The following is a 16,674-nucleotide window of genomic DNA, read 5'->3' on the forward strand; positions in this document are numbered from 1 at the left end:
CAGTTTTTGCAAAAAAACCATCAAATCTTTAATAATGTAGTAACCTGTACATCATTACTACATCATTACACCTATACAGGTGTTTTGTAATACTCCATGCTAGTAAGTGATGTGCACCATTTTGGATCCCACATTTTAAGATGGGTTTAAGTTGCAGACTGAAGAGCAGTAAAGCTATGATTTAATCCTTGTAGTCTATGAAAAAAGACTTGTTTTGTATTCCGGAAGCAGCTTATAGAGGAATGGAACAATTTTCCAGATGAGCTAAGTTAAGAAGGTGACTGTGATCAGTTGTCTTGTTTTTAGTGGAGAAGAAGAAATTACTGCCTTATCTGAATTAGTGTTAATGGGAAAGAACATTGTAAGTTTTAAAGAACATCAAGCACAGGAACACATTGCCTGTTGAGGCGGTGGGAAGACTAGTGATTGCAGTCATTTTAAGAACAGGTTAGAGAAATGTTGATGCTTTAGGTGCAGCAAATCATTCCCAGAGCAGTCTGACTAGGTGACTTCTTGAGAAGCCTTTCAGCCTGGTGCCTCTGGGTTTGCATCTTTCATTTTCGAACAGCCCTGATGTTTGAAGCCTGTGTTAAGGAACAAGTGCTGAAAGGTGGACAGTCCGATGGCCAGTCTGTAATTAAATCTGTAATTAAATCCTGCTTGCAAATGTTGCTGTCTGTCCCTAGGTTCTTTATGTGTTTTTACTTAGAAGATGTCTTTTTCAATGGTCTGATGACTTTACAAGGTGCAGGTTGGGTCTCTGCAATGAAATTGGTTGGCTATTTTCTCACCTGTTTCCAGGAAAGGAGGGTTGGTCCTGGTTTTCCAAAGGAGATGTTCAAAATTCCTACTCCCCAAACTACCTGCTTCAGGGGAAAAATACTACTGTAGGAGCCTACAATGTGTCAGAAGTTAATATTTCTAAAAACTGAAAATACTTCCTTGACTTAGAGTTTCTTCATTCAGCAGTCACCCACAGGTCTTTGAGCTTTATGGGTGCTGAGGATGACAGGCATATTGTTCATGTTTTGAAGAAGAAAATAACTGGCTTATGACAGTTTGGGGGTTTTCAGGTTTTTTTGTTTTTAAAATTTACTGTTTTACTGTAGTCATGTTAATTAGCACCAGTTACCTTCCTGTAAAAAGGTAGGCTGTCAATCAGGTTTTGATTATTTTTTTTTTTTAAACACAGATTCATATGGACTATTTCATTTATGCTCTGGGAGAATTTAAAAGAAAAGAGTGGTTGCAAGAGTAAGAGGCCACTGGTATTGTGATCTGGAGCAAATGCATGTCTGAAAGCCAGACTTTAGCAAGGAGAAAGCAAGTGCTTAGCCTTCTCTCTTTTCCGCAGCCGGCAACCTTGCCGCAGAGAAATGTGTGAAAGAGGTGAAGCAGTGTGGGTCACCCTGTCCTCCTTCAGACCTGCTACAGCCAGGGGAGTGTTTGCTTTATCTGCCAGTGGAATAACAAACACTAATGGAAATTACAACAGTTGGGATAAGATAATACCCATAAAGGCAGGTTATGGTGATCAGCATTTCTTCCCAAGATAAAGCTGAAATAAGTTTTTAATTATTGGGCATTGAACTATATGAAATAAAGCAGACTTATCCACAAAAGGGGAGCATATGTTGCCCATATACCTAAGGGGGAAACCCTATAGATGCCACAAAGGTGAGGGAGTGAGGCAGCGGGGTGTTGAGGGTATCTGCCTTTGGAGTGGCAAAACTGTGTGGCCTACAGGTACGTCTCTGAAAATTAGAAACTAGCTGTGATTCTAGGTGCCACCCATGCTTTTAATGCTTAAGCAAAGTGCAAACTGCATAATGCCACAGCTGATGCTGAAACATGACACTCGGACATCGCTTCCTCCCCGCCGCCTGTTCCTTACATAACTGCTGGCTGTCCCAGGGACGGCCTCTAGATGAGCCGAGCCCAACAGGAAATATTTGGGTAACCAGTGGCAGTTCTGCTAGGCATAGAAAGAATAACAGTTAGTCGTATTTAGAGTCCAGCAGTTGTAATATCTCACACAACTTTCTGGCACTGTCCCCATTTTACAGTTGGGGAAAATGCAGCAGGATGGAGGAGCTGGTGATGGGAGGCATTGAATTTTTTGTCCTGTGTGCTTGGATTGAATGAACTTTATTTGTACCTGGAAAGCTACACCTGTGAGCTCTCTGCTTTATGTAGATCATGCTTTCTGAGGGCTTTCCTGTTTGAGGCAGTCCCAAAAGCTCTCCCCTCCAGTTGGCAGAGCAACAAAGTGTGTGACCTTTTGGGGACCTTTTCTTGTCTCCCTGGTAAAGATGTGAGCCAAATCATGGCTGGTACTACAACAGGGGAGAGATTAGGCTTTAAGGTCTTGGTATTTCCTGCTGTTTCACAGACATGGGTAAACTCAGCTTGTAACTGCATTTAACCATACACTATGCTGATTTGTTTATTCCTTATTTTTGTTTACTCATAATTTCAAAATAGAGATGAGTTTATGTTTTTCTTCCAAGTTCTTGGAGAGATCCTAAGCAGGACAGTAATTAAAGTTAGAAGAGACGAGCTTGTGCTTTTAGATGAGGTTTTCTGAAGTGGTTTTTCCCTAAAGTTGCATGTTTAAAGAAGTTTTTAACTGTGGAGGTTAAGATCTGATAGCTCTTTTAGAGTTTTGTCTAGTGATTTAAAAGAGATGTTTTTAATACGGCTGTGCTGTGATCTTTTAAATTCTTGTGGTATTGAGCTTTCTTAATAGTTAAACTTGTGGTTTCCTTTAATTCTTCACTTTGGTTGTGTGAAGATATATGTACGTGATCTTTAGTGCTCTTCATTTCCAGAAGTCTTCCTGTCTTTTTTGCTAGTCAGACCATGCCACATGGAAGGGCTTTCCTGGTGTTTGTGCCAGGCTCTAACCACAAACTCTGAGCCTCAGCCTACCTGTAGCAGTTCAGATGAGTTTACTTTTTCTTCTAGATAACAGAAATCCTGTAAAACTAGGTACTACACAGCCCACTGGCGTAATTGACAGACTCAGTTTTGGGAGCACTGTATTATGATCCATGTGTATTTTCTAAGAGGAAGAAGACTCAGTTAAACCAGTTGTTTGTGGTTTGTGTACTGCAAACCCAGTTATCTGCAATCCAGAGCCTACCTATTGATGGGGATGTAGGTGCCACAGCAGGGCCTGGAGTATAAAGTCCAGGGATAATAGTAGAAAAGTGCTTGAGGCTGTGCAGATACAGGGCAGTTTGACAACGTTTCTTTGCCTTAGCATATAACCTATGTGATGCTGTTCTGCTGTGTAACATCAAACCATAATATCCAGCAAGGTACTTGGAGAAAGAGGCAGCTGCTGATGTCTCTTTCCCTAAAGGATTTCCCAGAAAATCTGTTCCTCTCAAGAAGGGTAAGGGCCATATAGAAGTGGTGCTTTGCTGGAAACGGAAACCTAATTCTCAGAACTCAGTAAAAGAACCTCTTTCTTGTAAAATGAGCTGAGGAAAACAAGACTGCTGGGATTTTGGGGGCATTTCTAAATTTGTTCAAGATGTAAACTTAAGCTCAGAAAAGATGAACAAACTTCAGAAAGATCTGACCAGGCTGTATGTGTAACACATCACCTGGCAAAGCCTTATGTGATGAGAAAGCCATTTTAACTAATTATGTGCCTCTTGTCAGGTTAACTAACTGCACCATTCTTGAAGAAGGAGCTGAGCATCTTTGGGCAATTGGATGCCCATTTGACACCACTACTTCTGAACAAGATGTGGGTTTTAGGTTTATAAGAAAAGTAGCAGAGGCTAACATCAAAATACTTCCTAATTTGCAGGGATACCATCACTTTAAATTACATGCATCTGTACACATGTGATTACCTATCACATGTGCTATCTATTCACATCTCTGGGTGTTTCCCATGGTCAACATGCCTGTGTCTTGTCTGTGAGACTGAATTTTATCTGCATTTTGCGGAGCAGCACTTGAGGGTGCAAAACGGGCAAAAGGCCATGACCTTTCTTGGGTTTTGTCTTCTTGCTTAAGGTGACATGATGCAATTTGGCTGATCCCTGACCCTCTACTCCTGCTCCAGACTTCTGTCTTAGATATATCTTGGTGATGAAATGCCATGTAACTGCCCCTGTCTTCAGTGGGTTCTGTTTTTGTGGTAGGTTCTTTTTAAACACATTTGCAGGCTGAGAGAGATCACGTCCTGCTTGATCTGCAGGGGGGCTTGTTTCTGTGCTAGTTGGGCCCAGATAATTGCTCCATGTATATAAGTATCCTTCTCTTTGAGGATTTATAAGTTAAGACAGTCTGCTGTATAATTGCCTGTTGGCTTAGACCCTGATGAAAAATCCCTCTCCTAGGATCCCAGACGGTTGTTTGGAGCAGCATTATGCCGTGAAGTCTAGAGGCAATAGAAGAGTAAGGAAGAAAACCTTAAAATCAATGCTAGTCACCCCAGCACTAGTGCTGTTAGCTTTGGCAAATCCTGTCTCAACAATAAAGCCAGCTGCCATTTTGGCATCAAGACAGACAGACTTGGCATCAGCCCCTCTGGCACCAAAAAAAATGCTTCGTGGGAGCTGGCACCAACACTGTGAAACAAGGGTAAGGCCCAAGGGAAATGCCAAGCAGACATGAAATGAGCACTAAAAATAGTGAGTTGCTGTCATTTGGAGAGAAAGCAAATAGCACTTCTAAGAGTAGGGCATCTAAGATCTCCATCAAGGTTGTGCTGGTAAGCAGCTTTGGGACAATGCTGTCTCTTGTGATGATGTGACCAAAGGACACACACAGGCTGTATTTTTGGTACCCACATGGTGCAAGACTCTAAAACTAGAACAGATGCTTACCGTCTTGATTCCACATTTGGGGGATCCTGTTACTGTCTGCAGGCTCTGCCTTCTTCCCTGTCTGGAGCAGATTGTCTCCTCTTGAGCTGTTAGCAGAGGTCCTGTTTGCATACACGGGCATAAGGAAAACAAGAGCTCTAGTGCCAGAAAGCAAAGAGCCAGGCTAGTGTCCCTGTACCACCCTGGACACAGTAGCCCTCCCGGAGACAGTCTTGTCAAATGTTTAACAGCTGAACTCCCCCCTCCCTCCTCCTTCTTCGCCTCCCAGCAGGCTCAGAGAAAGCCGAGTAGCCTTTCCAGTGACTTCATTACTTACTCCAGACTAAAACTGAAGCCTGATATCAGTGCGCAAAACCTGGGAATGCTAAGGGGGCAGAATCGACCCTGTCTCCACTAAAGCAGTTAGTGTCACCTCTCAATAGGGCAGTTTCAACTCTTTAGTCCCCCTCTGCCTCAGCAACAAAGGACTTTAAAGCTTTTTAAGACCTCTGGGATTGAATGGCAGGCCTGGGTATTGAAACAGTGGACATACAAAATAGATGATGCAAAGAGTCTTTGGTGTTAAAATTACATTGGCTTGGCCACAGCTCTGCTGCTGTGAAGAAAAGCATGCTGGACCTGTGGCTATCATTTTCTCCTCCTTGGGGAAAAAGCAGTGGGAAACAATGTCACTGAGGGCTGAAAATTTCAAGCTACACTTAGCAAAAACTATTTTGGTCTCAGAGAAGGACCCTGGACTTCTCATTGCCACCACTCTCCCATCAGCTAAACAGCAGAGTGGGTAGAAGTGTCTGGAACAGCCTGGATGTGGCCTCTTTTGTCTCCTCTGTCTGATGGGTGTTGGAGAGGACTCCTCATGGATATCTCCTTCACATCCACCCCTTGTCTGCTCCCTGCCCTTTCTTGAGTGCCCTTATGATAGCTTAATACAGAAAGCAGCTTCAGAGGAGGGATTGCTTGCTGTACAACAGTGCAAAGGAAGGTGCTTTACTGTTGGTATTTCTTCACCCACGTATGAAAAGTGGAAGACAGGCTCCTGCTGAAATACCAGGTGACAGTGGGTAGTGGCTTCTTCTGCAATGCCCCCTCCTTTGATTCAGGGCTCACATGTAGCTTTCAGGTGGAGGATGTGGTGCATATTTCACTTCTCCGCTTGGCTGTCAATTGTTCAGGATTCAACTGGAATCAAGCATGAGCTATTGCCATTGGGGCTCTCTGCAACACTGAGCGTGTTGTGAAGTGCGCAGCCTCTTCCTCCCTGGTTAACCAGTTACTTGGAGACAAAGACAGGTGACAGCAGTGAGGTTGAAATGCACTGTACCTTTTTGCTTATCTTGACTTAGTAAGCTGCAAAAGTTTCTTGCACTTCTAAACCACTGAGCTGACAGAAGTGGTGACAGGCAGCAGGGAAGAAGGACCTGCCCAAGGACAGATTCTAACTACTGCAAGCCCTTGTGCTTCATTGCACATTAAAATGTGTTGATCCAGCAGACTGGTTGCAGCACTGGCTCACAAACCAGTTCCAAAACGTATGGTGTCTTTTCCTGCAGTTATTCTTTGCTCTCTCTAACAATGATTAAGTTGGCTTGGCCTGACAAACAGTAAATTCGAGTGACTTCAGTGTCCTTGTTTGTAGTTGAACTGGGGGCCCACTTTAACCCACTCCTAAATAACACAGTAGTACTAGACACAAGGGGTGTGAAGGTTTGTTTTGGACCATGTGTCCTCTAAGCAATAGAGTAGATACTCTGGGTCCTGTAGGTGCTGGGAAATTATCAGACTGACCTGTTCCTGTTTGTCCTCTGGAATTTGTTGATGACGTTCTTTGTAGGCAGTGCCAATGCTATATGTTACATGAACCCAGGACACGTGGTCCTCATGGAGAGTCATCGTGTTCTCGTAATGGTGCTGTTAGGGTGGGGAAGTAGACCTTCACTCTTCAGGGATCAACAACAAGTGGGTGAATTTTGTGGGCAGGTAGCCAGCCAGAAATGGTTTCCAGGCAGATCCAGCATTGCATTGCTGTTCCAGCACTGGTGATCTCCCAATGTCTCATGCTGGTTTTGCTAGCAAGCAAGCCTCTTTAGAACGTTTGCTGTCCAGGCAGATAGATCTTGGTTGTTCCTGGATGTCGCTTTATTCTAGAGAACCAGAGATCTGCTTTCATGCCTGTCTGTTTCTTTCCCTTTTTTCTTTATTGCCAGAGCCATCCCCAGGATGGGGAAGGGCAAAATCACCCTCATTCAGGTTGCTGCTTTCACACTTTGGTTCGAGTGCCTGGTAGACTTGTGTAGTCTCAGTTCTTAGCACCCAGGGCTGTGGGCTGACTAATGAAAATGAACAGCTGATGCTCCAGGGATGCTCCTGTTACCAACATGAAAATAACAGAGTGCACTGGGGCAAACGGAAGAGTCATTAGATAAAATTGTTTCAACTTTATGTATGGTCAACCTGTATATATACAGCTGCAGAACCATGGTATTAAAGTTTAATTGAGGGGATATTACACACCACCCATATTTACTGTTCAAAACCTCTCCCTGTCTAGAACTCTAATAATGGAGCAACTGAGAGTAGCCTTGTGCTTCAAGCCTCACAGATTTGAGCTGTGCAACTTCAATTTTTGTTCCAATCATGTTGTCATAACTGGTTTATATAAAGGTCAAGCTGTCTACTCTGGGGGTATCGAAATGGATATTGTATCTCGTTTACAGCCCCAAAAGCCAACCAGATTCTGGGCTGCATCAAAAGAAGTGTGGTCAGTAGGTCGAGGGAGGTGATTCTGCCCTCGTGAGACCCCACCTGGAATACTGTGTTCAGCTCTGGAGCCCCCAATACAAGAAGGATATAGAACTGTTAGAACAAGTCCAGAGGAGGGCTACCAAGATGATCAGAGGGCTGGAACACCTCTCCTATGAGGACAGGCTGAGAGAGTTGGGCTTGTTCAGCCTGGAAAAGAGAAGGCTCCAGGGAGACCTCATAGTGGCCTTCCAGTACCTGAAGGGTGCCTGCAAGAAGGCTGGGGAGGGACTTTTTACAAGGAACTGTAATGATAGGACGAGGGGTAATGGGTGGAAGCTGAGGGAGGGGAGGTTTAGATTAAATATAAGGAAGAAGTTTTTTACTGTGAGGGTGGTGAGGCACTGGAACAGGTTGCCCAAGGAGGTTGAGGATGCCCCATCCCTAGAGGTGTTCAGAGCCAGGTTGGATGGAGCCTTGAGCAACCTGATCTAGTGGGAGGTGTCCCTGCCATAGCAGAGGGGTTGGAACTAGACGATCTTTGAGGTCCCTTTCAACCCAAACCATTCTGCGATTCTATGATCTTGCTGGGTTACTAAACCTGCTTGCAAGCATTGCATGACAATATCTGAGGTCAAGAGGCACAGTGTGTTGGGCTTGTCAAGTAGCATCCTTTGCTTGACATGATGCTTGGAGCAGATGGCATGTTCAGAGAGCAGTCCTTAAGACTGATAAAACCTAGAGGTCTTCATTACCCTTCTTCAAAATAAACTTGCTCACCATTATCCTGTAGTGGGATCCACACCAACATGCCAAAAAAGGATGGTTGTTGGCTTCCTAAACAAGCAAATTTTCTAAATAGCGTAGATACCATAATCTCTCCCGACATTAGCCCTGATTTTTCAGAGCCTTCAAGAGATTAATCTACAGAGAAACAGTAAAAACTTGTGTTTGCTCTGTTTGTTGTATCTCAGATAGACACACTCTTGTGTCATAGATGGGTGGCCTTTGCAGATGTTAAACTCCAGGTTTGTATAAAGGAAGTGAAACCCATGCTTGAGCCTCCCCTTAGAGCTGCTCTTGCTTTCATTTAAAATAATTATTACTTCAGCTCTGGTTTCCCCCCAAGCAGAGAGCAGTAGAAAATTAGAAAGGTTTTGGAAATGGGCAATAAGCAGCTGAAGGCTTCAGGAAAAGATTTCACGTTAAGAGGATAGGGAAGATTGATACCTTTTATAAGAAGATAGCTAACAGGTACAGAGTAATGACTGGGTGAGAAGATGGATGGAGACTTCTGTTCCCACCTGCTAATAATACGAAAGTCAGATTAGAAGGTGGTGAATTCACTCCTGATGAAAGGAACTATTTGTTCACAACCACTGTCTATGAATCTCGTTACCACAAGACAAAGCATTGGGGTAAGAACCTATGAACTTAAAAAAACAGAATAGGGAGTAAAATGATACCAGCTAGAATATCCAAAGCAGTTGCAATGATTAGGAGAACCTAGGTGTTTTGAAAAGGTTCTGAGTGTATTGATTAGGGTATTATAGGGGTATGAGCTAACTTGTTCAGCTTTTTTTTTTTTTTTGCCCCTCTCCAGGGCTTTTTCCATAGTCACTTGTAGCAGAGTTTGTGGAGCGTGCTACCTACCGCTGTTACTCAGACTGGGAAAGAGGGTGGCTGTTGCTGCTACAGTCAAATGTGGTAATGCCTGCTTGCAAACCACCTTTTTTGTGTTAGTCTTTCCAGGATTGCTAAATTAACACATAAACTAGGATGCTTTTCCACTAAGTTACTGCCTTTGATAGTCCTTCACAACTTGTCTTAGATCTGGAATGATGTTTCGCCTTTTGAATATGTGCTGGGGGAGAGGCGGGTGGTTAAAGTTAGATTCCTTCTGACAGTAGGGATTTAGAAACTGCTGCATTGGCTCAGCCCTGGGATCTGCCTAGTCCAGGGCTCTGGATAGCAACAGCCAAAATCGGGTATTTCAAAGGACAGCGTGAGGCCACAGAAGAGATTACTAAAACAGAAAGCTGTCCTTTTATATCACTGGTGTTTATCCATAGAATTGGAAAAGCAAAGGTTGAGAGTTTGTTTGATCCAAGAACACAAAAGCTGGAAAATCCCATTGCCTAGCTGATGCTAGTTAACGCTGAGGTTTTGTATCCTCCAGGAAATTACTTGTGTGCCTGTTTTCTCTTAGGAAAAACAAAGTGTCCTTACCTTAAACAGCAAGTTTATATGGTGGCTTTAAGATGGTGTAGAAATAAGTAATGCTTGTATATAGCCTCTCAGCCTATTTGTGTAGAGGACACCCACAGTGGGGTTCTCATTTGGGAAACAACGCTGGGCTGGGCTGGGAGGAGGCAGCAGCAGTGGTCACTGAGGGGTTTTGGCATGTGGAAAACGGGTGTCTTTTTCTGACACTGCTGCAAGCTATCTGGCTGTCTTGGGGGGGGTGGCTGTCTTGGGGGGGGTGGCTGTTCTGGTTTGTTTTTTGTTTTCCTTTTTTACATTTTTTTCCCTGCTGTTGCAAATAAGCATTTGTAAGAATTACATGTGGTTTCTCTCTCTCTCTCTCTCTTCTGAAGTCCTGAAATTATTGTTAAAACTGCTACTAAAAAAGGGATTCAGTGAAGTCTCTATGGAAAAAAAGTATATTCCTTCCCTCATCAAATATTTTAATGTGTCAAGCTCCAAAAGCCAGAGAGGCCAAACAAGGGGAGTTGCCCCTTTCTCAAATATCCACGGAGCTGCTGCTGGGGCACTTGGGAGTGGTGATGGTGTCCTAGTCATGTGTGTGTGTGTGTGTCCCCGACAGACGCGGACAGCTGCTGATTAAAGAGAAGCATGAAAAAAAGAGGTTGCTGAACTTTCAAAGTGGAGGTAGAAAAGGGAGTTAAATTTAGATTACCTTCTGCAGTATCATCTCCTACACCGCTGTGGAACTTGCTGTACTCCTTGCTTGGGAGAGGACAAACAAGACATGCCATCCTGGGCACCAGATGATAAATTTGTTTATAAGGCTTAATTGCCCCTTGGCGTGAAAATGTGAAATGAGCTCAAGTAGAATGAGAAACCGTCCGTCAGGGCTAGCCGTGTTTCTTTGGGGAGAGGTGGGTTAAAATGTCTTCCCATCACCTGTCTGAGGCTGGAGAGGCCCAATCCTGATCCTACTGAAATCAGGGGAATTGTTGCTGTTTCTTTAGTGGGACGGTTGTTATCTGGAGGGGCTGAGAGTTGAACCGTGCTGTAAGAGTTGCTCAGAAAAAATGGAGCCGTGGTGGTGGGCAGAAGAAGACATGGGAGTCTTCTGGATCTGTGAAAGCTTTACCCAGGTCTCTGGAGTCTGGAGATACTTGGAGAAACCATGGTGGTTGCTCCTAGGGCTCCAGTGCTGTTCAGCAAGCAGCATCAAACTTGGCTTTCTTCTCAAAAATAGATTAAATGTCTATTTTTGCTTAGTGATGATTAAATCATCACTGAGGAGCTGTCGGCCCTTGCCAACGTTTTTAACAGATTCCCCTCCACTTGCAGCATGCAGTTAGGGAGGAGAGCCAGGTCCCGTGCAGGCAGTGCTGCCCAACAGCACGCAGGTCCCGTTTGCGGCAAGCTGCCTGGTGTTACCCAGCAGCTGTCTGAAGGTTCAGGGCTTTTTTTTTTTTTTTTTTGGTTATTTTTTTCAGAACTGCCCGACCTGATGTCATTTCCCTCTTGCAAACACCCTGGCTGGTCTGCGTCTGAGATATGTCACGGAGAGTGGGAGGAGGAGGAGGGGGAGCCAGTGAGTGCGTGCAGTGTCCCAGGACCCTGTTTACTTTGCATTCCCAGCTGAGGAAGCCCTGGTTTAAATAGGATCGGAGGAGCAGGCTGCCCACAGCAGATGAGGAAATGGTCACTGTGGGGCTTTAAATTTCTGCCTTTCCATGCGCTGGTGCGGAGGATGAGCCTGCAGGATGCCTTTCCTCCTGGGTCTCAGACAGGTAACCGGCTTCGGTGCAGTGGGAGCTGCTCACTCAGGTGGAGGATGTGACCGATTGCTTTTATTTTTATTGCACCCTCCCCAAGGAAATTATTTCAGACTTTCCCAAAACGGAACTGTACAAACAGCACATCCCCACCCGTGGCGTTTGATCGGGGAGCACGGTAGCGTGAGAGCCGCTTTTTATTAGCGAGGAAAGAGCAAAACTGCAAGCCAGGGGAAGAACCTCTGTTGTTGTTGTAGGCTTTGCAGCAGGGTGGTTCTTTGTGTTGAGCTCCAGTGAGGTTTTTGTTTGGTTGGGTTTTAGGGTACTTTCTACAGTCCTTAACATGGAATTGTGTTTACATTGCTTAAAAACATGCCAAACTGAACCATTTTCTTGTGCGGGCAGTATTTTAAGCGTTAAACTGTGGGGTTTTTTTTAAAAAAGACATAAAAGAGACATTTATATATATCTCATCTCTGACAAAGGTCATGAAATGGAAAATGGCAACGTACTGTGACCCCCAGCTTGGTGACTTTTTAATTGTTCTGGGAGAGTTTGAGCTTGAACAAGAAACTTGGGATAATTTAATAGCTGGTAATGTCGAGTGGAATGAGAAACGGTAGCAACTGCCCAGCTGCTCCCCTCTGGAGGAGGTGCCAACTATTTGTTCCTAGGCTCAGGGAGAGCAAACCCTTTTTTTGGTCTGGGAGGCACGTCTGTAGGGGAATCTAACTGTAAACTCTTCCCAGCACTGCTGGGATCTGTAATCCACAGTAAATAGATATTACATGATATCAGAGTGCTGCTTGCACTTTTTCATTTAGAATTAAAAATTCAAGATCAGACCATAGCATGTTTTAAACTACCTACTTTCAGTTGTTTAGAAACGAAGGCAAAAGCACTTAAGCGCACTGCTGAGTAAACAGTGCTGTCTCTTTTTCCTTATCAGTTCAGTTTTTGGTGAAATGCAGCTCCCCCCCCTTCCCTCCCACCCTGCTGAACTTGAAAACAGTTTTACATAAGAAACTACCTCTAGTACAATGACCTTCTGTAATTGAATGCAATAGCTATAATAACAGTTCACTTGTTAGCACTCAGGGCAAAGAGACTTTCCCTAAAAACCTCAGAAGTCAACCAAGGAGGGGAATTTGGGCATGAAGTCTGAATGGCTTTAGGTAACTCTCAACTTGCAGTGAGACACAGGCTGGCTTGAATGTTGAGATTGATTAAGTCTCATGAGTGTGTTTTTTCTCTAAAGTTCCTATTTCTAAATCAATCTTTTTGTTTTAGAGAGGTATTTGGGATGATTGAGGTGCTGCATAAGGTGTAAAACCAGAAGTTGGGTGTAATTTGGCTTCATTTGCTCAAACTGTGAACATCTTGTTATCACAGTGGGCTGGATGGTACTTTTTTCTCTGCTTGTAACTTTTTGGTGTGGATACAGAGGCATTTACAGGAAGCAGAAAAAAGGTGTTGCCTCTAGAACACAAGAGCAAAGCTCTTGACTATTTTTATCCACTAATGAAGGATATAGTGGGAAAGAGCTGCTTGTGGAGCTGCTTGAACTTTTCTCAGTTTGAATAATTTTGAGTTTTAATAATTTTTGGACTTTAAAAAAATTGTGTTTGTCCTGCATGCATATAGCATTCAGAAATTTCTTTTTCTACTTCTAAAAAAGCAGAAAAAAAGGGTTGTTAGTAAACAGTGCTATTTAAAAGTGTGGGAGGAATTCAGGAACATCTCGTCACCTCTATTGTCTCCTGTGTTTGCACTCCGACTCTAAACGCTTGATTGTCTGGGCTGTCCTTTGTTGTTGTTCCCACTCAAGACAAGGGGTGCTGATCCTGGGCTGCACCTCGAAGGCACAGGGCAGAGGTGCCGAGTGGGGTGCCCTCCCGTGAGCTGCGTGATGAGAACGAAACGGTCTCGGGGAGAGCCTCGGTAAGAGCCTCGGCTCCCCGGGACAGGCACCCCTTGCTCACTGCTGCACTGCACTAACTGGTTCCCCTGGATCTGCCTTCACTACTTTGGGACCCAGTGGCATTGCAGCACAACAGATGGACTGCCAAACACATGGTAAAAATAGGGTGTTTGGTTTGGGGGTTTTCTTGTTGTTGTTGCAGTGAGGATGAGGTTTAAGTGCCTAAAAAGCTAGGTCAGCTCTATCTGACATCAGTGCAATGTCAGTGTTTAAAGCTTCTGTCCCAGGAAACATAATTGTAGAGGATCTCAGCTTTCAGTTTTAAGTGAGCATTTCCTCTTAGGGTTGCAGGTGGAAGCTTGAACATGTTCATCTAGTTCACTTCATAGATGTAAAAGGAAAAAAAATTGTCTAAAATGTTGGATTGCTAACCTTTTCAGTATTATTTTTAACTGCTTGAGGTTTTCAGTGTTGTCAACTGGTGGTTTTAAACAACAAAATACAAGACAGCCTCCTCAAAGCTGTAATTTCCTAGAAGTGTCTATCTTTAATGCGAAAGGGCTGGGACTACAGCTGGGAAGCTTCTAGCAAGGCGTGAAGGAAGTAAACACTTTCACATGGTGCTTAAAACACGAATGTGCCGTTCTTAGAGCCTGAAAGTGAAACTTGCGATAAACAAAAATGAAACCTGCTCATATTGAAATATATCAAAGTATCCACTCTCTGTGAAAGGACAGTGTTCCTTTAAAGATTGTTGGACTATTTCTCCAAGATAAATGCATGCAGCAGACCAATTTGTTCCTCGGATAAAGGTTAATAAAACCTCAGAGGTTCTGCATCTGCTGGGGGTGAAGATGGGTCTTCTGTGGCTGATTAATCATGGTGATTTAAACATAATTCTCCTGATGCTGGCATTAGCGAAGCAATAAATGTTGTGGATTAGCATTCCCATTTTGGAGATCTTTATTGTGCCTGGGACAGCTCAGAGGCACCATTCCTCCCCCACTTATTATACTTCAAGTATTTGGATGTTTGCACTTCACACACTTTGTTTTGCTGAATATGGGAAAAAAAAAAAAAAAAAAATTGTGGTGGGTGTTCTATGAAGAAATGTCCAGACTTGATTTATTTCCTGGCCTCAGTCGTCTGTCCGTAAGGCAGGCTTACAGGAATTTATCCCCTGTCATGCTGGCAGGGTTTGGCACCCGAAGTTCCAGTAACTCCCAGCAATCAAAGCTGGTTTCATCTTAACAAAAGCACTTAAGATTGGTAAAATTGGTCCCTCCAAAGGCACAGCACTTGCTTAGATGGTGGATTTTTGCTTTTATGTTCCAAAGGACTGAGAAGTGTAGTGTTTATGAAGATGGGAGATGACTGGGAGCTTCAGTGCATGCTTAGCCGGGTGGGCGTCAGTCCTGAGCTGCCCTGGTGATCCAGGGTTCCCCCAGGATTCTGCCGGTCTTTGCTGCAATCCCACCTACTGTTCTTCTCTGAAAGGATCTAGTGATTTTTTTTTATTTAAGATGAATTTTGATTAGGAACTGAGGGGCAGTTGGCAAACCAGGAATTGTAGTAAACCCTATGGCAAGACTTACATTCCAGCCTAATATTTTCAGTAGCAATTTTAATTTACTACCACTTGAGTCTCTTATCTGAAAAGAGATGCTCATTTTCTTTGGTAGCTTTGTGTTTGCATTCTCATGAACTATTGCTATTGGGCTTGGCTAACCAACACTAGTGATAGTCTGATACGTGAGTAAAAGCCAAGTGGTAACTCATAGTTGGTATCAAGTACAGTTTTTTTCTTCCTCTTGGTTGTTTCTAACATATTTAAGATAATGACAATCACTTCCATTCTGTTACTCTGGGTGCTTAAAGAATATATATGGTTCAAATACTGATTGCAAGTTACTCAGAAAACATATTTTTAATAACATTTTTCTGAAGATTTCGTCACTTGCTTAAATCTATCCTGCTTTGTTGTTATGGGTGTGGCTGGGTACTGAAAGCAAGGGACTGCTGCCTGTGAGTAATGAGATTAGTGAAATAACTAGGTCAGGAATTTTTTTTTTTAATTATTAAATAGATGCTTATTACCAAAGTCCCCTATGAGAGCTGTGAAACCAGAAGGTCTGGAGCGGTCACAGGTTGAGCCTGAGTCCTGCTAAAACCAGTAGCATCTTGCCCTCCAGCGGATGCCAGTTTGGCAGTCTTCCTTCAGCCTGCTGCTGGGCTTTTCACTGTGTCCCACTGTTTGTACGCCTGTTATTCAGTTCCTTACTCACCCCTGTCATTCCGTTATTAATCCCCATCTCTTCCAGTTCAAATAGTAATTTGCTGTGTAGTGCCTTGACAAATGCGGTACTGAAGTTTGGAGAGAATAGAAAATTAGAGCAGGTCTAAAAAACTGGCTACCCTAGAAGACAGGAGTGGCATATAACTGGTTGTCAGTAAATGCAAGTCACATTTTGAAGTGTTTTCCAGGGTGTTTGCCATATTACCAAGGTTAGGATGAATAGATACTCTGGCAGGTTGAATGACACAGAGGCCATATAAATGCAAGGTGCTCATATTTAGGGTAATGGAGGCCAGATTTATGTGGAAAGAGGAGACAGAGCAAAAAGCTAAAATGGTTATTAGATCTCAGTGATATCAGCCACTGCTGGTTTTGGTTACCTGGTTAATGCCAGCTAAGGAGTCATCTTTTGTAAGTGGTTCACTGCCAACTATGCACTTCTGAGCGTGGGCTGTGGTGTTTGTTGCTGCAGTTGCACATATTAATTTTCAGCTTGGAAAATAGCCACAGTCTGGAATTTGCTCATCTCCGTCTTTCTTCCTTTTGACATAGCAACAATGTTCCCAGGTTAACTACTGATTGTGGAGAGTAGAAAAGTGTGCAGTGTCTTGATCCTTTTATTGTAATGGTACTCCGCTGTCAATCAGTTCTTATTTTCCTCCGTTTCCTACACTGGCTTCAGATGCAATAAATCCTAACAGATTTACAGGTATTAAACCCAACCATTTAGTACTGAAAACCTTTACAAAAGTAGGATAAGGAGGCCTGATTTCATCCTTTCGTGCATAGTAGTGCAGTTCAGGCAACGTACAGACCTCCATGAATGCCTCCTGTCTTGATCATGCCCCAGGTTTTGACCTTTAGTTTGTCACGTAGACCTCCAGTAAAGGTCCA

The 16,674-nt window shown here is 43.6% G+C and overlaps 1 protein-coding gene across 4 annotated transcripts in view; it reads left to right on the plus strand.

The window, feature by feature from the left end:
* Nucleotides 1–16,674, plus strand: part of WBP1L (WW domain binding protein 1 like) — a 60,606-nt gene that overhangs the window by 24,195 nt on the left and 19,737 nt on the right. For 2 of the 4 annotated variants that reach the window (XM_074831176.1, XM_074831177.1), the window contains exon 1: nucleotides 11,298–11,578. The exons of 1 other annotated variant lie outside the window; for it this stretch is intronic. In XM_074831176.1, coding sequence (XP_074687277.1) covers nucleotides 11,552–11,578 — 27 coding nt within the window. In that variant the 5' untranslated portion in view covers nucleotides 11,298–11,551. Of the gene's footprint in view, nucleotides 1–11,297; nucleotides 11,579–12,611; nucleotides 12,739–16,674 lie in introns of those variants that run through there. One more of the 4 variants, XM_074831178.1, reaches the window with a different exon arrangement.

The sequence above is a fragment of the Strix aluco genome, chromosome 7 (genome assembly GCF_031877795.1).
Source record: "Strix aluco isolate bStrAlu1 chromosome 7, bStrAlu1.hap1, whole genome shotgun sequence".
Lineage (NCBI taxonomy): Eukaryota > Metazoa > Chordata > Aves > Strigiformes > Strigidae > Strix > Strix aluco.